Here is a 21,513-nt window from a genome sequence, read left to right as displayed (position 1 = left end):
AGCAACCAGGTAAGAAAGAACAGAGGGACAAAGGCAGGCAATCTGGGAAGCTGTTTAGAGTAATTTTATTAATAGAAAAAAAAAAAGGTTTACTTATTCTTTAAGACCTCAGCAAGGAGGTGGTGGAGTCATGTTTTGGGCCGGAATCATGGGAAGAGAGCTGGTCGGCCCCTTTAGGGTGCCCGAAGGTGTAAAGATGACCTCTGCAAAGTATGTGGAGTTTCTGACTGACCACTTTCTTCCCTGGTACAGAAGGAAGAACTATGCTTTCCGTAATAAAATCATCTTCATGCATGACAATGCACCATCTCATGCTGCAAAGAATACCTCTGCTTCAGTGGCTACTATAGGGATAAAAGGAGAGAAAGTCATGGTGTGGCCTCCATCCTCACCTCAATCCTATTGAGAACCTTTGGTGCATCCTCAAGCAAAAGATCTATGAGGGTGGGAGGCAGTTTACATCCAAACAGCAGCTCTGGGAGGCTATTCTGACATCTTGCAAACAAATTCAAGCAGAAACTGTCCAAAAACTCACAAGTTCAAAGGATGCAAGACTTGTAAAGCTGCTATCAAATAAGGGGTCGTATGTTAAAATGTAACGTTACCTGTTAAAAATTTTAAAAAGTTCAAATGTTGTTAAAAGTTTGATTGAAATAACTTTTTATATCAGTAAATATGCTGCAAACACAACATATGACAATTTTCAGTTCTTTACAACCTATAAAGTGTTTTGAAACTTACTGTGCATAATAATTTGGAACAGTGCATTGTAAGTTTTTTTTCTTAAAAAAATACTGTTATCATTAGGAGGTTTGTTCAATAAAATTTGAATTGTACTCTTAATAGTTGATAACATGAGAATTATGCTGACTGTTATTTACATCAATTATTTTAGTAAATGAGAAAAATATAATTTGCATAATAATTTAGAACAGGGTGTAGTGCTATGACATGAACCTCAGTGGAAGGCATTGGGAGGTCTCACTTTTTTTTCAATATAGGCTTTTACATTTTTCTCTTTTAATGGAAGTAACTTTCTGAGAGGCTTTTGCTGCTAGTTTATTGCTGTTTTCAAAATTTTCAGTGTGCCATGGCCCTAAAGATAGAAGGATAATAGTAAGTTGGGTTGAAAAAAGACATACGTCCACCAAATTCAACCTTAATGCCCAGATATACCTGCCTACCTGCTAGTTGATCCAGAGGAAGGCAATTGAAGCCTCTCTAATTTGTTGCAGAGGGGGAAAAAATTCCTTCCAAGATGGCAATCGGACCAGTCCCTGGATCAACTTGTACTAAGAGCTATCTCCCATAACCCTGTATTCCCTCACTTGCTATAATCCAAACACCTTGTTTCCCAAGCCTTAAAGAGATACTGACACCAGAAATGAAACCTTTAATACATCTATTGTAACATTGTCTTTGCATGAGCTATATCATTTTGCCAAAAAAGTATTTCTTGATGCTTTTCCATTCCTTATGTGATCCCCCATGTTCTTCTGTGTGGGGGCAGCCATATTTGTGCAGCAGTAGGCCGTTAGCATTAGAAGCTATAACTGACAGACTGAGAAGGGACACTCAGGTTGGCAAAACAGTCAGGTGTAGGAACTTCAAGCAACAATTACATACAAAACCAACCCTAACAGTGAAAAAAGATCAACATGACCTATAGGTAACTTTTTATGTAGATTAATAATTTGAAAAGTAATTTTTTCGTGTCAGTATCACTTTAATTATGTTTTTCTGTATTGGTTTAGGATGCCAGGTATCATTGAATATATACAGCAACCTATACACAATGGCCTTCGTGATAAAGCTTCATATGTGAGGAGAGTTGCAGTGTTGGGATGTTCAAAAATGCATTCACAGCAAGGTGATGTAGAAGTAGGTGAGTTCTGACACTAAGGGGGATTTACTTAAACTCAATTTTTTTTGGATTTATATTTGTTTGAAACTACAAAAATAATAAATTTTCACGATTGGCAGTCATTTATTAACCCTTTCCCTGCCAACGACATACGGTGTACGTCGTTGCAGGGAAAGGCTTTATGTGCCAACGGCGTACGTCTTTTGGCACATAAAGATTCTCTCTGGAGAAGCGGCATGCGCCGCTTCTGCAGAGAGTTTTTACTGATGACAGCCCCCTGGGCAATGAGCCAGGGGGGCTGTCATGTCGGCCCTGCGACTCGATCGTCGTAGGGCCCCCCCCCAAGTAGCAGGTGCGATCGCATCACGTCTTCTGCTTGCTGACACTTCCTGCTTCCCCCCCCCCACTCACCGGGACTACAGCAGGAGGGCCAGCCATGTGATCAGGATCTTCTGGACAGGTAAGTGTGTTTTTATTTGTTGTATTTACACACTCACACACATTAATACCTACATACAGCACACAATTTAGCATTTTTTTTGTTTGTTTTCCATTTTGCACACTAATATACACTTATATACACACTTACATACTGTCACACTACTTTTACATATGTACACACGTGTATACACAAACTTTTTTTTGTATTCATTTTTTTTCCATTTTACTGCTTGTTTTTAGTTTATTTTCCTTAAAAACGGTTTATTTTGACAGTGTGACTATTGGATCAGATATTCTGACTAATTACACTGTCGTGTGACTTATTTTGTTGTTTTGCTGATTTGCACAATTTTTGTGCTTTTATTGCATTTTTATCCCTGTATAAGTGTTCCTAATCTGTTTTTAGCATAGCTTTGCCAGGTGTAACTTTGGTGTACGAAAATAACTTTACCTATTTTGAATTCATTAGAATGTGTACTTTCCAAAAATATATAGTTTTCTGGGGGTCTCTGTATAGTTTGTGGGTGTTACTGCACATAATACGCTGTCAGGGGTCTCTGTGTGCAAAAGCTGGGTTTGCAGGCGAGAAATCCTTGTGCGCTATTTTCATTTTGGGGTGAGTACATACCACAGACTTAGGTATATCTATGCATATTGGGCATCAAACTGTTCAGTAGACCTTAGGTGTTCCTATTTGGGGTGATTTGCCTTATTACGCAAGAAATTGTGTGAGATAAATGCGGCAAACTTCAACATATTTAGGCGATTTTCTGAGATGTCATAAAAACCACTAACTTTAGGAAAGCTTTGCAGATTGGTACTTTGGTGTAGAAAAGGACTCTTTACCCATGTTGGATTTGTCAGAATGTGTACTTTCCAAAACTATATGGTTTTCTGGATTTTTCTGTATAGTTTGGGGGTGTTACAGCCAGGGCTGTGGAGTCGGGGTCGGAGGCAATTTTGGGTACCTGGAGTCGGGAGTCGGAGTCGGCAAAAAATGAACCGACTTCGACTCCTACTAAATTTAAATGGGAATAAAAAAAAAAAAAATAAAGCAAGTTTAAAATGTCCCAATTCACAAACAGTCATAATTAATTACTTCTCTGCTATAAGAATAAAGCCCAATGCACACAGTGCATAAACGAACACGTTGAGCGACCATGAAGCATGCTTTTCATTGACTGTATGCTTCACTAAATGGGACATAACACACAGTTAAGGTGCGGCAGCTCCACTGCGTCGTGTTCCTCTGTTACAGGGAACCCAATGCCCACTGGGAACCTAGCCTAACTCTCACTGATAACTAATTAAGTAAAAAAAATGTGCCGGACTAGAAATACTTGTATACGTGAAGGGAATGGGTAGTCAATAGTTTAAAGGAACAGTAACACCAAAAAATGAAAGTGTATAAAAGTAACTAAAATATAATGTGCTGCTGCCCTGCACTGTGTGTTTACTTCAGAAAATCTACTATCATTTATATAAATAAGCTGCTGTGTAGTATGGGGGCAGCCATTCCTGCACCGGTACAGCTGGGGTGTTTGCTACAGAAACCTTACTATAGTTTATATAAATACCCCGCTGTGTAGCCCCAGGGGCAGCCACTCCTGCACTGGTACAGCTGGGGTGTTTGCTACAGAAACCCTACTATAGTTTATATAAATACCCCGCTGTGTAGCCCCGGGGGCAGCCATTCCTGCACTGGTACAGCTGGGGTGTTTGCTACAGAAACCCTACTATAGTTTATATAAATACCCCGCTGTGTAGCCCCCGGGGGGCAGCCATTCCTGCACTGGTACAGCTGGGGTGTTTGCTACAGAAACCCTACTATAGTTTATATAAATACCCCGCTGTGTAGCCCCAGGGGCAGCCATTCCTGCACTGGTACAGCTGGGGTGTTTGCTACAGAAACCCTACTTTAGTTTATATAAATACCCCTCTGTGTAGCCCCGGGGGCAGCCATTCCTGCACTGGTACAGCTGGGGTGTTTGCTACAGAAACCCTACTATAGTTTATATAAATACCCCGCTGTGTAGCCCCGGGGGCAGCCGTTCATGCACTGGTACAGCTGGGGTGTTTGCTACAGAAACCCTACTATAGTTTATATAAATACCCCGCTGTGTAGCCCCGGGGGCAGCCATTCCTGCACTGGTACAACTGGGGTGTTTGCTACAGAAACCCTACTATAGTTTATATAAATACCCCGCTGTGTAGCCCCGGGGGCAGCCGTTCATGCACTGGTACAGCTGGGGTGTTTGCTACAGAAACCCTACTATAGTTTATATAAATACCCCGCTGTGTAGCCCCGGGGGCAGCCATTCCTGCACTGGTACAACTGGGGTGTTTGCTACAGAAACCCTACTATAGTTTATATAAATACCCCGCTGTGTAGCCCCGGGGGCAGCCGTTCATGCACTGGTACAGCTGGGGTGTTTGCTACAGAAACCCTACTATAGTTTATATAAATACCCCGCTGTGTAGCCCCGGGGGCAGCCATTCCTGCACTGGTACAACTGGGGTGTTTGCTACAGAAACCCTACTATAGTTTATATAAATACCCCGCTGTGTAGCCCCGGGGGCAGCCGTTCATGCACTGGTACAGCTGGGGTGTTTGCTACAGAAACCCTACTATAGTTTATATAAATACCCTGCTGTGTAGCCCCAGGGGCAGCCATTGCTGCACCGGTACAGCTGGGGTGTTTGCTACAGAAACCCTACTATAGTTTATATAAATACCCCGCTGTGTAGCCCCGGGGGCAGCCATTCCTGCACCGGTACAGCTGGGGTGTTTGCTACAGAAACCCTACTATAGTTTATATAAATACCCCGCTGTGTAGCCCCGGGGGCAGCCATTCCTGCACTGGTACAGCTGGGGTGTTTGCTACAGAAACCCTACTATAGTTTATATAAGTATATAAGCTGCTATGTAGCCATGGGGGCAGCCATTCAAAGGAGAAAAGGCACAGGCACATAGCAGATGACAGATAAAACAGAACTTGTCTGTTATCTGCAATGTAACCTGTACCTTTTCCAGTTTGAATGGCTGCCCCCATGGCTACACAGCAGCTTATTATATAAATTATAGTAGTGTATTGTAGCACACCAGTTTTACCAGTGCAGGGCAACAGTGCATTATATTTTTATTACTTTACAGCTCTTTTATTTTTTGGTGTTACTGCTCCTTTAAGACTGAAGCTTTAAAACATTTAAAAAAACTGCTGTAATTCAGCTGTAATGTTATCTTTAACTTTAAACATGACTATGGGGTTCTAGGGAAATCATTAGGAGTAGGAGTATAGATAAAATTGTCTATCAGTTTATTATTAGTTCAGTTGTGTTTTAAGTGCCCCTTCCCCTTCCTGGATGTATAAAATACATTAGCATATTAAAAACAGAGGAGTCGGAGTCGTGGAGTCGGAGTCGGAAGTACAGGTATAGGACCCATTATCCAGAATGCTCGGGACCAAGGGTATTCCGGATAAGGGGTCTTTCCATTATTTGGATCTCCATACCTTAAGTCTACTAAAAAATTAATAAAACATTAATTAAACCCAATAGGATTGTTTTGCATCCAATAAGGATTATTTATATCTTAGTTGGGATCAATTACAAGGTTCTGTTTTATTTCTACATAAAAAAAGGAAATCAGTTTTAAAATTCTGAATTATTTTCTTATAATGGGAGTCTATGGGAGACGGGCTTTCCGTAATTCTGAGCTTTCTGGATAATGGGTTTCCGGATAAGGGGTCCGATACCTGTATCAGAAACTGAGGAGTCGGAGTCGGAGAATTTATCTACCTACTCCACAGCCCTGGTTACAGCACATAATACACTGACAGGGGTCTCTGTATGCAAAAGCTGGGTTTGCAGGCGAGAAATCCATATGCGCTATTTTCATTTTGGGGTCAGTACATACCACAGACTTTGGTATATCTATGCATATTGGGCATCAAACTGTTCAGTAGACCTTAGGTGTTCCTATTTGGGGTGATTTGCCTTTGTACTCAAGAAATTGTGTGAGATAAATGCAGCAAACTTCAAAATTTTTAGGCGATTTTCTGAAATATCATAAAAATCGGCAAACTTAGGAAAGCTTTGCGGCTTGGTACTTTGGAGTAGAAAGACATGGGTACCCATTTTAGATTCAGGGGAAAGTGTACTTTCCAAAAATATATGGCTTTCTGGGGTGAGCGTACTTTTTTGTAGCATTATGCCACATAAAGGATGTAAATGTGTTGATTTTTTGAAAAGACACATCATATGGGGATATGTTCCCATTGGGGCCCCTACATGCCACATATTTAGGTAAACCTATACATATTGGGCATCAAACTGTTCAGTGGACCCCTGGCATTCAAATTTAGGGTGTATTATCTTGGTACCTTATGCTATGTGGGAGATAAGATGCTGCAAAGTGGATACTTTGAGCGGATTTATTGGAAATGTCATCAAAATTGTTAACTTTAGAAATGCTTTGCGGCTTGGTACTTTGGAGTAGATAGACATGGGTACCCATTTTAGATTCAGGGGAATGTGTACTTTCTAAAAATATATGACTTTCTGGGGTGAGTGTACTTTTTACTAGCTTTATCCCACATATAATGATGTAAATGTGTTGATTTTGCAGGAGCTGAAATGACAGAAATGATTGATCATATGGGGGTATGTTCCCATTGGGGCCTCTACATAACCTATACATATTGGGCATCAAACTGTTCAATGGACCCCTGGTGTTTTATTTGGTTACTTTATGACCTGTAGGAGATAAAATACTATAGAATGGAAGCTTTGAAGCGATTTTTTAAAAACTACACAAATTTTGATAAAAACCTATAATTTTAGGAAAGCATTGTGACTTGATAGTTTGGAGTAGACAGACAGTTGTGCCTATTCTGGATTCCCCAGAATCTGTTATTTCCAGAAATATGTAATTTTCTGGATAAACCTTCTGTTAGTGGAAGTTTTGGCCTTGAAATCTAAAGTATGCAGCTTTCTGAAGCAGTGCTTTTGAAATTTGGTAGTGTACTGCTGGGAGTTTTTGACCTATACAGTGAGAAATCTCCATAAAACTATATATATTTGGTATTGGCACGTTCAGGAGACATGGGACTTTCCAAATCAGTTGTATTTTTGTGCATAAAATAATTTTTGTTTCTGGTATGTGTGTTTATATTATGAAAAATATGATTTTTTAAAATGTTTTAGGCATTTAGAGGCCTATATCTTGTTACAGAATTGGAATTACACCAAACTTCTACCATATTTTGAAAGCTTAGTTTGTCCTGAAAAAAATTTAAAGAGCTAAAGATGCAATGCCACTGTAATCTCTTAAACTAATAGTATGTAATGTCTGATGCTGCAAAATTAATAATTGTTTTATTTTGTGCCATCAATATTTAGTGGGTTGTGTGTGCCCCATATCAATATCAAGACAGCTGATGACTGGGCAATGATCATGGTTTTGCCTTGCTAATTAAGTTTGTGTGTGTAGAACATATCATTTTTACTGTTGGCTTGTGGTGGACAGCAGACATTTAAAAAATAAATATGCTCCTCTGGAGCTAAATTGCATTTTTCCTTTATTTGAGCCATGGGTGAAGTCAGTGAGAGTTAAGCAAAAGATGCATTGCCTGTTTGTATAGGGAAGGGCAGAAATTTGATTAAGGTAATACCAAAGGTTTCACAAACTCTTTCTCTTGCAATGGTATAGGCATGGTATAGGCATACGTATTATCGAGGGCACATAAAAAATATGTATATATTCAAATAAGAATACATATTGCAAGCCCACATTTATGTACACACAGGATCTAAACACATACACCTATATAACACATTTAGAAAAAGACATATATATAAATATATATATGTATATATATATATATAAATGTGTGTTTTACTTGCATTAAAGAAGCATGCAATGTTGTTGGGATAGTTAATTTTAATCTCTCTCGACTTTTTTCTCTCTGTTCAGATGGGGTTGTAGTGAATGAACTGTACAGTCTTCTGAGAGACCCAGATCCTATTGTCGTGGTGAACTGTTTACGTGCATTAGAGGAAATCCTAAAAGGAGAAGGGGGCGTTGTAATCAACAAACCAATAGCTCATCATTTATTAAACAGGTTGCTATTCTCTTTCTACTTCTTTGACCATGTACATGGTCAGCCCCCCCTAAAATATATCTTTAAGAAATCAAAGTAAAATGTCTTGTATTCAGCACTTTTTTACTCCTCTGTTTTATAACAGATTGTCAGCCTCAGGTCTAGCCCATTTTTAATCCAAACCAATCTTAAGGGATTTTTTTTTATTACAATGATGTAACTGGGAATGAGGTGTTTGAGGTGAAATAATAGTTAAATCTTGCATGTATATAGCCATCTCTTAGGACACAAGTTTTCTACTGTAATCTCTTTAATCAAAGGTGGAGTCATTAAAAATGTAATTATACTTTGTTTCTTAGCATTGTATTTTATTATTTATATTTTCCACTAAATACATAGTAAAGCAATTCTTATTCGGAGCACAAGACATTCCTTGTTTTCCTTATTTGCATTTATGCAGAAGAAAGGTTACTGCCCTTTTATTTGAGGTGGCTGAGATATTCAACATACCTTACACTTTTTTTATAAAAAAAAAAAATAGACATCATACTAGGCCACTGCTATTGTTGTATTGTAGTTTAAGATGAGTGCTGGGAAGAATTTTCCATTCATATATAAACAAAGATGTGCAGAGAGAGAATTTACTTGGTTTTAAATAATTACATTTTTTGTAAGTGCCTGGATTTTCAACTTTGCAGTTGCCTTGTTGTTAGACTACAAGGCCTAGCCCATGAGCTGCAAATTCATAGAAGATGTTGCCTAGGAGTTGCTGTAAAAATTACAAATCTGCCATGCTTAGGTTACCACTTTTATTTAATATCCCCTGTAATTGTGAGTAATAGTGTGTGTGTCTGCATGTATGTCAAAACAAAATGGGCACTGGTAAAATAATTCAATGATATTTTCTGTTTTGTATTTACAGAATGGCTGAACTGGATCAGTGGGGACAAAGTGAAGTTTTAGGCTTCCTCCTTCGATACAACCCTAAAACGGAAGATGAGCTTTTTGATATCTTAAACTTACTAGATAACTTTCTAAAGAGTAACCATACTAGTGTAGTTATGGGAGCCACTAAACTCTTCCTGGTTCTTGCAGTGGAGTTTCCTAATGTGCAAAGAGATGTTCTTGGCCGGTTAAAAGGTCCACTTCTGGCTGCTTCTGCTTCAGAAAGCAAAGAAATGTGTTTTGCTGCCCTTTGCCATGTTCGAGAGATTCTGCGTAGCATGCCTGGCCATTTTAGTAGCCACTATAAAAAGTTTTTCTGTTCATACAATGATCCACATTACATCAAGAGTCAGAAGATGGACATTCTTTGTGAGCTAGTGAATGATGAAAATGTGCACAATGTTCTGGAGGAGCTAAGAATTTGCTGCACTGACATATCAGTACAACTTGCACAAACTGCTATTTTTGCAATAGGTAAGACTAAAGTAGGTGACATGCAGCTAAACAGCGCTCTACAGGGCACAGACATGGAAACTGATCTTTTGGTACAGGTGTACCTGGCGTTATTCGGCCTTTTTCAGCAGGATTCAGATTTAGCCGACAAACCAAACCTGAATCCTTAAAATCACATGGCTTTTTGTAATGTCAGCATGGATGTACCCTCATTTGCATATGCAAATAAGGATTTTGATTCAGTTTGGTATTTGGACGAAATCTTTTTTGAAGGATTCAGGGTTCGGCCAAATCCCAAAATAGTGGATTTGGTGCATCACTAGTGACAGAATGAACGTGTTTAGTAATCTTAGTTAAAAAGAACTGGACATGCTTATTAGCTAATACTCAATGTATATTCCTGAGGGCTGAGTGGGTTTGAGGAGGATAAGAAACCCTAAGTGATTATGGGAATGCTGCAGCCTTACTTGTATCTCTTGAGCAACCAGAGTGGCAGGTATTTAAAGATTTCACTGATTTCAATTTTTTTGTTGGGGGTTTACATGTCCTTAAAGCTTGAGGTAGGTAATGGGCACTAATCTTCAACCACAGGTTGGCAAAAAAAACAGACAATTTCATAAGAATTGGTGACAACATATGACTGTTGCTTTTATGGAGAAGCAATTATTTATTAATATGTTAATATGCTCTTCTCCCTTTGCCTCATGTATTGTCATTGTGTGACAATGCTTTATTCTGCCTTACAGCTACCTTCTTTTTATAAAACTTAGTAGCAAGAACAGGTACCGGGTTGTTGTAAAATATAACATGTAGAATGAAACCGTTCAGTAGTTTTATTAAGTTACACTATACATTGCATTCCACAGGTGCACATTGAAAAATGTAGTGGTTTAATGTTTCAGCCACGTTCAGTGACCTTCCTCAAGCACAGCAGCTGATGAAGGTCACTGAATGTGACTAAAATGTTGAACCACTACTTTTTTTTTTTTTTTTTCAAATAAAGCCTTTTCATGCGACCTGTGGAATGCAGTGCTGCTTATTGACTATTAATCCCTCCACATCTGCACCCAGGTGCAAGGAATTCCCTTAAAGGAGAAGGAAAGGCAAAGTCTCTTGGGGGTGCCAAAATGTCACATTATGTGACCTGTTTAATGTACAGTTAGGTCCATAAATATTTGGACAGAGACAACTTTTTTTCTAATTTTGGTTCTTTACATTACCACAATGAATTTTAAATGAAACATCTCAGATGCAGACTTTCAGCTTTAATTCAGTGGGGTGAACAAAACAATTGCATAAGAATGTGAGGCCACTAAAGCATTTTTTTAACATAATCCCTTCATTTCAAGGGCTCAAAATTAATTGGACAATTGACTCAAAGGCTATTTCAGGTGTTGGCAAGTCCATCGTTATGTCATTATCAATTAAGCAGATAAAAGGCGTTGATTTGAGGTGAGGTGCTTGCATGTGGAAGATTTTGCTGTGAACAGACAACATGCGGTCAAAGGAGCTCTCCATGCAGGTGAAAGAAGCCATCCTTAAGCTGCGAAAACAGAAAAAACCCATCAGAGAAATTGCTACCATATTAGGAGTGGCAAAAATCTACAGAAAAGAAAGAAAGCAAGCTCTTGCAACGCAAAAGACCTTGACGTCCACGGAAAACAACAGTGGTGGATGATTGTAGAATCATTTCCATGGTGAAGAGAAACCTCTTCACAACAGCCAACCAAGTGAACAACACTCTCCAGGGGGTAGGCATATCGATATCCAAGTCTACTATAAAGAGAAGACTGCATAAAAGTAAATACAGAGGGTGCACTGCAAGGTGCAAGCCTCTCATAAGCCTCTCATAAGAAAGGAAGGCTGGATTGGACTTTGCTAAAGAACCTCTAAAAAAGCCAGCACAGTTCTGAAAAAAACATTCTTTGGACAGATGAAACCAAGATCAACCTATACCAGAATAATGGCAAGAAAAAATTACGGAGAAGGTGTGGAACAGCTCATTATCCAAAGCATACCACATCATCTGTAAAACACGGGGAGACAGTGTGATGGCTTGGGCATGCATGGCTGCCAGTGACACTGGGACACTAGTGTTTATTCATGTGACACAGGACAGAAGCAGCCGAATGAATTCTGAGGTGGTCAGAGACATACTGCTCAAATCCAGCTAAATGCAGTCAAAATTGATTGGGCGACATTTCATGATACAGATGGCAAGGATCGAAAAAACACAGCCAAAGCAACCCAACAGTTTATTAAAGCAAAGAAGTGGAAAATTCTTGAATGGCCAAGTCAGTCACTTGATCTTAACCCAATTGAGCATGTATTTCACTTGTTGAAGACTAAACTTCGGACAGAAAGGCCCACAAACAAACAGCAACTGAAAGCTGCTGCAGTAAAGGCCTGGCACAGCATTAAAAAGGAGGAAACCCAGCATCTGGTGATGTCCATGAGTTCAAGACTTCAGGCTGTCATTGTCAGCAAAGGGTTTTCAAACAAGTATTAGAAACGACCATTTTATTTCCAGTTATTTAATTTGTCCAATTTTGAGCCCCTGAAATGAAGGGATTGTTTAAAAAAAATGCTTTAGTGGCCTCATTCATAAACATTTTTAAGCAATTGTTTTGTTCACCCCACTGAATTAAAGCTGAAAGTCTGCACTTACACTGCATCTGAGTTGTTTCATTTAAAATTCATTGTGGTGATGTACAGAACCAAAATTAGAAAAAAGTTGTCTCTGTCCAAATATTTATGGACCTAACGGTATATCTTATGCATTAACTAAAAAAAATTACCTTTAACTGTTCTTTTTGGTTTTATTGCAGCAGGAAAATTACTATGTTAGTTATTATAGCAGTACATAAGCTAATTTTTTTGCTTACAGGCCGCATTGCAAAAACATTTAGTGAGAAATGCGTGAAAATCTTGTCACAGCTTCTTGAATTTAATCAAGAGCACATTACCTCAGGTAAGTATTTTATTAAGCATAAGCTTATTTCAGTATGCACAATTTCTTTAGTTTGAATTTCTGTTTATAAAAATTATGTTTAATGAGCGAATGAGGAGACCAAATAGGATAGTGGGAGCAAAGGACTAGGACAGAGTAGTCTTAAAGCATGTGGTTGAGAAAGTGGTTGAACAGGTGTTCAAATACTGTAGAAGAAGAATAACAGTGATGGCACATAAAAACAATTCAATCTTTCCAGGATTCTGCTACATAAATAGCTCTGTGGATTTCCTGGTGTGCATACCCTTAACTTGATTTATGTCTTTAATTAAAGAAGATACAATAATCTCAAAACAAAAGCAGCCTTATGAAGCTACAGTTTTTTGTAGGACTGTTGCCAGAAAAACATCATATAGCTTCTCAGACCAGTGATGTTTTCAGTACCTAAAAAGTAGAAGCTTTTACTCCTATTAAAATAGAATGCATAGGATTTCAGATCTTAAACTGAATGTGATTCAGTTCTTGTTCTTTTAATGAAAAGATATGGTGCATTTGTTAATTCCCTGTGTAACTGCATTAACTCATATAAGCATTAAAACGTCAAGTCCATAATATGTCCTTTACATTAATGCCAGATTATCTTGTAATAAATTTAACAATATCAATATGGCGGAAAAATTACAATTTATTTTACTTTATAGCTGTTATACAGACTTTCCGAGACCTTGTTTGGCTATGTCCACAGTGCATTGCAAAAGTGTGCCTGGCTCTGCCTGGTTGTGAGGAAATTATTCAAGATAATGAGGTAACAGGACACCCAACATACTGTTGACAATATTTTCTAATTTTATTCTGTATAAAATTATTGTGTTAAATTGTTAAATTGTTTTTGAAATGTATTTGTTTTCACAATTATTGAGCATAAAAGAAATGCATTCAGCCTTCTCCAGTGTGATGTAGAACCTCTAGGGATTCATTGAATTCAGAATTCAGCTGAATCCCAGCATAGTTTGCAGAGTTGGATTAAACTGCTTCAGTATTTTGTATATTCTTATTTATTTCATTATTTTGTTGATTTTATGTAAAATACTTGCCACTGGATCTTGCTTTTGACTTTTTTTTTTTGCAGGAAATGTTAACCAGTAGGGTCAGCCTCCACTTGGTTGATCATGCGGCTATTATGACAGCTTTCTTCTGGTTACAAAAGTGTACATACTAACCCCAAGCAGGACCAAAAACCAGTTAGTTTGATTGCTGTATAGAAAGCCTTAATTAAAAATCATACTATAGGGGAAAGAAAAACACCTGTTATTCATAATTGCCATCTGCATTCATGTTATGGTTTGCAAAAATCTTTTAGCAGAGATCAGTTCCTTTCATGTATAGTGAAACCAGACCATTTGCACATGAATGCAAATAATTCAGAAGTGGTACAGGTATGGGAAACAAGTGATCCAGAAACCTCTGAATTACGAAAAGGCCATGTCCCATAGACTGAGTTTAATCAAACAAGTCAAATGTAAAAAAACAGTACCGTGTACTTGATCCCAACTAATATATTATTATTATTATTATTGTTAACATTTATTTATAAAGCGGCAACATATTCCGCAGCGCTGTACAATAAGTGGGTTTCATACATTGGACATACAGAGTAACATATAAAGCAATCAATAACCGACACAAGAGGTGAAAAGAGCCCTGCCCAAAAGAGCTTACCGTATATACTCGAGTATAAGCCGATCCGAGTATAAGCCAAGGTACCTAATTTTACCTAGGAAAACTGGAAAAACTTATTGACTCAAGTATAAGCCTAGGGTGGGAAATGCAGCCGCTACTGCTAAGTTTCAATAATCAAATTATTTAATAAAAGGACACTCACAAGTGCTTACATGACTACCATATTAATAAACACAAGGTATGGGCTGGAAAATGAGGCGCATCCAACATAAGATAACCATATGCAAGGTTGTATAGGTTAATATCTCATTTAATTTTACATATTGAAATTTTGATGTGTAAATTTGTTATTTAATTCTTACCGTATATACTCGAGTATAAGCCGAGTTTTTCAGCACCAAAAATGTGCTGAAAAAGTGGCCCTCGGCTTATACTCTGGTATATACGGTTAGAACCCCCCCCTGGACGGAGGGACGGACGGGCGGGTCCCGCCTGCGTGCATGGTGCTGGGGAAGCTCTTATGTGAGTCGCCGATTACTCAATTATTGTTGGGTTATGGGTGAGCGGGCGGGTCCCGGGTCCCGTCAGCGTGTGTGCGCGTTGTTGGGGAAGCACTTCTGTGAGGTGTGTACTTGCGTGTGGGCGGGTCCCGCCGGTGTGCGGGCGCGTTGCTAGGGTAGCGCTGTCTCGAGCATACACTGCATACGAGCGCTTCTGTGAGGTGGGTTATTACTTATGTTATGTGGGTTGCTGTTTACTAAATTATTGTACTTACGGTAGCACCACCACCCCCACCTGTGGACGGGCCGGTCCCGCTGACGTGCGTGAGTGTATGCGCGTTGCTGTGAGGAGCGACAGCACTGCTTGCTTTGTGCACAGCTTTCTTGTTGGTATTATCTCTCCTTAATGGTATTATCTCTCCTGCTTTCCCTCTAATGTATGTGTGTTGTGAGCTTGTCATTAATGCCCCCCACACTGTTAATTATGAGTTTCTTATGTTTCCCATTAGCTGTCTGTCTAGATGAGTGACCTTTCAGTTACTTCAGAAGTAACATTGGGGTTCTCCTTAAAAAGGAATGCATCTAACCATACGCACTGTATTGAGCAACTAGGTTTATATTGATTTTCTATGATGTGCACCATTTCCAGGCAAAAGCAACATAGGTTTTGTAGTCAAACTGTTGCATGTTCTCTTTTGTTCCAAGAACCTTGTGACCTAAAAACCACTTTAATGTAGAAAAGCTGTAGATCTTACTGTAAGCCACTTTGAGCTGTAAAATGTATTTAAAGGGGACCTATACTTTCCATAAGTGTTGCAGTACCAAATATCGCTGGATTTAGTTCTCCAGCATATTATCAAAAGTAAAAGCATTATGGAAGCTGAGGTTTAGCAACTCAGTAAAGATCACAAGTAGAAGTAGCTTTGCTGTCAGTTGTGCTGGGAGACATGCTGCATTGCGATGGGAGCACACACAGCAGGATGGCAAGTACTTGATACTTAGTATGGCAGCTTACTTAGCCTTCCCAAACTTGCCTGACAGTTAAAAAAAAAAACACCCTAGGCTTATACTCGAGTCAATAGGTTTTTCCAGTTTTCTTAGGTAAAGTTAGGTACCTCGGCTTATATTCGGGTCGGCTTATACTCGAGTATATACGGTATATAGTCCTGTATACTTTTTGGGGTGAGTGATGTAGAATCACAAGTTTAAGTTTATCTAGAAACTCCGGCTCCATAACTGCAGCCTGAAAGGGAAACAAAATGTAATGAATGATATATAATGTCTGTAGAGCACCGGGGGGAATATGGCAGTGCTATATAAATTATTAATATTTGCACCCCAGCAGCACTTGTATAGGAAAATCTTGTCACAGTTCAACCAGTCAAGTTATCATGTTTCTATGGGATATAGATATATTGATTATGTATTGGCTTTCTGAGGGATTCTACCAAGTTATCATCCATAAAGAAAACCTTTTTCCAACCCTGCTCTGAATCAAACCAGTAGGAAGAATATAGTTTAGCTCCAAACACAGAAATGAAGCCTAACATAAGGGCGAATTAACATTTAATGCAAATAATGAAAGCACCATTAAAAGGTGGCAATACTAACTAAATCGAAGTCCTGGGCATTGCTTGTCTAAGGCGCTTCCAGCGCGATGCTTGACAGCCAGCTCCTCTGCTTCCGGCTCCCTGACACGCAGGACTCCATGTGCGCCATAAGCGAGCGAGCGAGCGCACGTCCAGGAGGCCAGAACGACGTAAACTACCGTATATACTCGAGTATAACTCGAGGGTCCCTTTTTCAGCACATTATTGGTACTGAAAATCTCAGTTTATACTCGAGTATATACGGTACAATCTACAAGGAAAAAGGGTTGACACACAAGGTGTGGGTATGGGCATGACCAGAGTTGTGAGAGGTGTGGCACAGGGTGTTGCTAAACTAGATTAGGGTAAGCTGCTCTAAATAAATGCGTTTTTAGAGATTTCTTGAAGGCAGAGAGATTGGGAGAAAGTCTGACAGGTTGTGGGAGTGAATTCCAGAGAAGGGAGGCAGCCCTTGCAAAGTCTTGAATGCGAGCGTGTGAGGAGGGAATGAGAGAGGAGCTGAGGAGCAGGTCAGTAGAGGAGCGTAACAAGCGGGTTGGATGGTACCTAGAGATGAGTTCAGAGATGTAGGGTGGGGCAGAGTTATGAACTGCTTTGAATGTGAGAGTCATTAGTTTGAATTTTATCCTGGACGGTAGGGGAAGCCAGTGCAGAGATTGGCAGAGTGGCACGGCAGAGGAGGAGCGGTTGGAGAGGTGTATGAGCCTGGCAGTAGTATTCATTATGGACTGGAGTGGGGACAGTCTTTGGAGGGGAAGGCCAATTAATAGTTATTCTAATTCCAATTAATATTATATAAAAGTTATTCTTATTCGAGGCAAAACAATCCTATTGCAGTTATTTAATGTTTAAATTATTTTTAGTAGACTTAAATTATGTGGATCCATATACAGAAAAACCCCTATCTGGAAAGTACTAGGTTCTGAGCATTCTGAATAACAAGTACCATACCTGTATTCAGATTTGTTTCTGTGTGCTTTTATTTGAACTTCTGTCACAAGTATGTTTACAGAACTAGGCTTTTCCTAAAGCCAGATCAACTATTCATATATTTGTTTATTTAAAATAAAGTAAGCTACTTCATCAGTGTAACCCTGAAGCATTAGGTTTAACATCACACACAATATATTGCATGAATTTGAGCCATAAGAAGACTTGGTGCTCAAATGTTTATGATAATGATGATGTTTATGATAATGTTTAAGTCTTATGTGTGTGTCTTATTTCTAGGGGAAACGTGCCCTAATATGGCTTTTGGGGATGCATGGAGATGTAATATCTAATGCACCTTATATTCTGGAGGACTTTGTGGATAACATTAAGACAGAGATATCTCCTACAGTAAAAATAGAGCTGCTGACTGCCGTGGTGCGGTTGTTTCTCTCTCGTCCAGCTGAATGTCAGGACATGCTGGGGCGTCTAATTTATTACTGTATAGGTGAGTGTGAAAAACTGGTGATTTTACATGTACTGCTTTTCTATATTCAGATCTAAAATGGAATCCTTACGGAAAATTAATGCAAGCTTACTTGTTTGCTGGTGCAGTCCAACTGTGTGTTTTTCATTGTCAGATGTATTAAACTTCCCCAATACATGGGCTAATATTTAGTGACCAGGTTAGGGTGTTGGGCCTAAGTTTTGTCTTGAGTTTTGTGTACTTCAGCTCTGACTAAGTGATTGTCAGTGTTTTTATCTCTTATATAAAACAAGAGGTTATCTTTAAATAATTGGCCGATCTTAAATTCCTTTTCAGTAAGGACCAATATTTTTTTTTCACAATATTTGTTTCAATACTTCTGTTTAATGGACCATAATCAGAAATGAATGGAATTTTTTCAGCTTTATTCTATGTTACAGTAACACAGGAATCATCCACTGAGGTAATATCTTTTGTGAGAAAGATGTGATCATTGGCCAGAATATGGAACAAAGATAAAAAAAATATGACTGTATGTGTACACTTGCAAGTGTCTTGTAGAGAGATTTAAAGGGGAAGGAAAGGCTAAGTCACTTGGGGATGCCAAAATGTTAGGCACCCCCAAGTGACTTAGATCACTTACCTTGTACCCTGGGCTGGTGCCCCTGTTAGGAGAAAAAAACACCAGCCCAGGGTACCTGAAGGAAGCGCTTCCTCCTTCCTTTCTCTTCTGCCGGCGAAATCCGCCGGCCGGCGCATGCGCAGTAAAGTGAAAAGCCGACTTTGTTGTTTAAGTTCGGCTTTTCACTCTACTGCGCACGCAAGCGAAAAGGAAGGAGGAAGCGCTCGCTGCTACCCCGGGCTGGTGCTGTTCTCTCCGTAAAGGGGCCCCAGCCCGGGGTAAAAGGTAAGCGATCTAAGTCACTTGGGGGTGCCTAACATTTTGGCACCCCCAAGTGACTTAACCTTTCCTTCTCCTTTAATAATTCCCCTTTCTGGGAGCACTTAAACAGCAGGTTAGGTATCTAGAGGCATTATTAGCAGGTGCAGGAGGGACCCCATTATAGATCTGCACTAAAGTAGAGAGGAGACACAGAAACAAATGTCTGCTGCTTCTATTTAGTGCTTTGTCAATGTTGGAAACACTAGCCTTTGGCTTATTGCCTATGAGGATCTGAAGCTTCACTGACATGCAGAGTAGGTGAAAAGAGAACCCGAAGGCCAAACTCATGATTTTTGTGAAAAAGAGAGCTTGATTAGTTATTGCATATACATGACAATTCTAAAACATCCATTACTTTTACTGCTAAATCTATTGTAAAAAAAAAAATACTGCAGACAACTGTTTTTGATTTCCTTTTCAGAAGAGGAAATTGACATGGCTGTAAGAGATCGAGGGCTTTTCTACTACCGACTTTTAGCGTCTGGTGTAAATGAGGCTAAGCAAGTGATGAACAGTCCAAAATCTGATCCAACATTGAGTGTCTTGGAAAACCAAACCGACCAGCCAATCAATACCTGGGTCCCAGCTTTTAATACTTTGATGCCTCTACATGATATAAAGCATGGGTTAGCTTTGACTGCCGGATCAGAGGGTGATCATCATGTGTCTGGTAGGTTGGACCAATTAGTGTGAATGTTTTATCGGAAGATGTTCGTTTTGAGAGGTTACAGTTTTGTTATTGTTATGCACATTATATAGTCATATTATGTAGTCATAGTACATCCTGTTTGTATGTAGGCATTTAGTAAATTGTTGCTGCTTGTTAATGAAACACTGGGCACATTTGTAATACTTTCATGATAAAGACGAGCGCTAAATACAGTAGAAATGAGTAAAAAATAAAAATGCAGCTACACTGCAGTTTTAGTGCTTGGTATCTTAAATGGCACAAATGAGAGGATAAGAAAACACAGAAAGTGAAGGTTATCTGTAAGGACTTGCCCTGGATGTCCTTGGTTGTGACACTCTACTCCTCCCTCAAATCTTGACAAGATTGCCTATAGAAAGCAACCTTTGCCAGCTACAGGTGCACCAGATGAGATAAACTGTAGCAGTATATCCTGAACGGACCCATAGTCACTTCACCCACAGGAAATATAAAGGCCTAGCATTTTCATGGCCCATGACAAAACGTGACCTCTGAAATTTTTAAAGGAGAAGGAAAGGCTAATAAAGAGTTAATCTCAAGCTTTAGGCCTTCAGTTCTCTCAATAGTGCCCTTAAGTCTCCCCATATTTCTCCTGTTCAGATGATCAGAAGCCTCATAGGAAAAAAAAACGCTGAGCTGTGTAAAGAAAGTTCCCATAATGCCTCTCTCTTGCATCAAGACTAAGACCGGTGTACATGCACAGTTTGTAAGACTATGAGGAAGCTTCCTGCTGATTGGCTCAAGTCAATTGGGGGAGGGAGTTCTTAGCATTCTTGAGGGAGGGGGGAGCAGGAGAGGGGAGAGAGCTGCGCAGATTTTGGCAGAGGAAAACGAAGAGACAAGAAATCTGTTTCTTTCAGAGAATTCAGTGTAGCGTTTCTGTGAGTGCTTATGGCTGTACATAGACTTTTCTGATAAAGCTTACTTAGTTTTTACCTTTCCTTCTCCTTTAAATTTAATCAGTGATACTAAAGTTTTGTGATCAGTTACCATTTTGTAGGCTTTTTCAACACCATGAGTGGAAACATCAACTTTGTCCCTGTCAATCATGCAAGGCTAGACACACTGGGCACTTGTCGATCCTTTTACCTTTTTGAAGGAAATATCATTGAGCTCATGCTTTTCTGTAATACTGACATATTGCTGTGTGTTTTAATGGGAACCTGTCAGTATCACTTTTAAACCTTTATCTGCACCCTGTGCTGATGGATTTGATAAACAGCAGAGATCTTTTCAGTTATTTACTGCAGAGCCTTTCCATGTGCAAGCTAAATATGATAGTGGCTGTATATCTTGCTCTGGCCAAATGTTTTAGTAATTGATACTTGATTACTTTACTGTCAACTCATGGGGGCCGAATAATTAAAACACGAGTTCAAATCCCGAATGGGAAAAATTTGGATTGGATACGATAATTTCTGAAGATCACAAATATCACGAAAATGCTTACGAAAAATCGTATTAATCACAATAATATCGTATTGGCTATCCGAAAGTCACAAAATTTTCATACCGAACGATTGTAAACAGCGGCAGAACCTTTCCGAATTTTTCACGCAAACGTCCGAAAAAGTCGCACAAGCATACGAGAAAATTGGCGAAAACACGCTTTGCTTTTGAAAGCAGTATCTGCCTTTCTTGGTCTGAGGATAACCTGTAGACCTATAAAGGTGGCAGTACACTGGAAGATTTAATCTGCCAATTTCGGTCCTTTAGACTGATTTGACAGCTTATCTGCCCATGGATGGGGTCCTCCAACAGGCCTCCATAACATATATCTGGCCAAAAATCATCCAAATGTCGATGGGACAGGCTTGATTTTTCTGTTGCGTCAAGAACTGCATTGGCTCACTGATGCAGTCCTCGCATCAGTTTTCTGTATCTCCTTTATTGTAATGCG

The 21,513-nt window shown here is 39.3% G+C and overlaps 1 protein-coding gene across 2 annotated transcripts in view; it reads left to right on the top strand.

Annotated features, from left to right (window-relative positions):
• ap4b1 (adaptor related protein complex 4 subunit beta 1) overlaps window positions 1-21,513 on the top strand; it is a 28,005-nt gene that overhangs the window by 5,596 nt on the left and 896 nt on the right. For both annotated transcript variants that reach the window (XM_002932132.5, XM_018091559.2), the window contains 7 exons: window positions 1,755-1,885; window positions 8,280-8,427; window positions 9,329-9,825; window positions 12,692-12,775; window positions 13,456-13,559; window positions 17,775-17,982; window positions 19,326-19,574. In XM_002932132.5, coding sequence (XP_002932178.2) covers window positions 1,755-1,885; window positions 8,280-8,427; window positions 9,329-9,825; window positions 12,692-12,775; window positions 13,456-13,559; window positions 17,775-17,982; window positions 19,326-19,574 — 1,421 coding nt within the window. The remainder of the gene's footprint in view (window positions 1-1,754; window positions 1,886-8,279; window positions 8,428-9,328; window positions 9,826-12,691; window positions 12,776-13,455; window positions 13,560-17,774; window positions 17,983-19,325; window positions 19,575-21,513) is intronic.

Source organism: Xenopus tropicalis, chromosome 2 (assembly GCF_000004195.4).
Source record: "Xenopus tropicalis strain Nigerian chromosome 2, UCB_Xtro_10.0, whole genome shotgun sequence".
NCBI lineage: Eukaryota > Metazoa > Chordata > Amphibia > Anura > Pipidae > Xenopus > Xenopus tropicalis.
The sequence above is the reverse complement of the archived record's forward strand: the minus strand, read 5'-3'. Positions and strand labels throughout refer to the sequence as shown.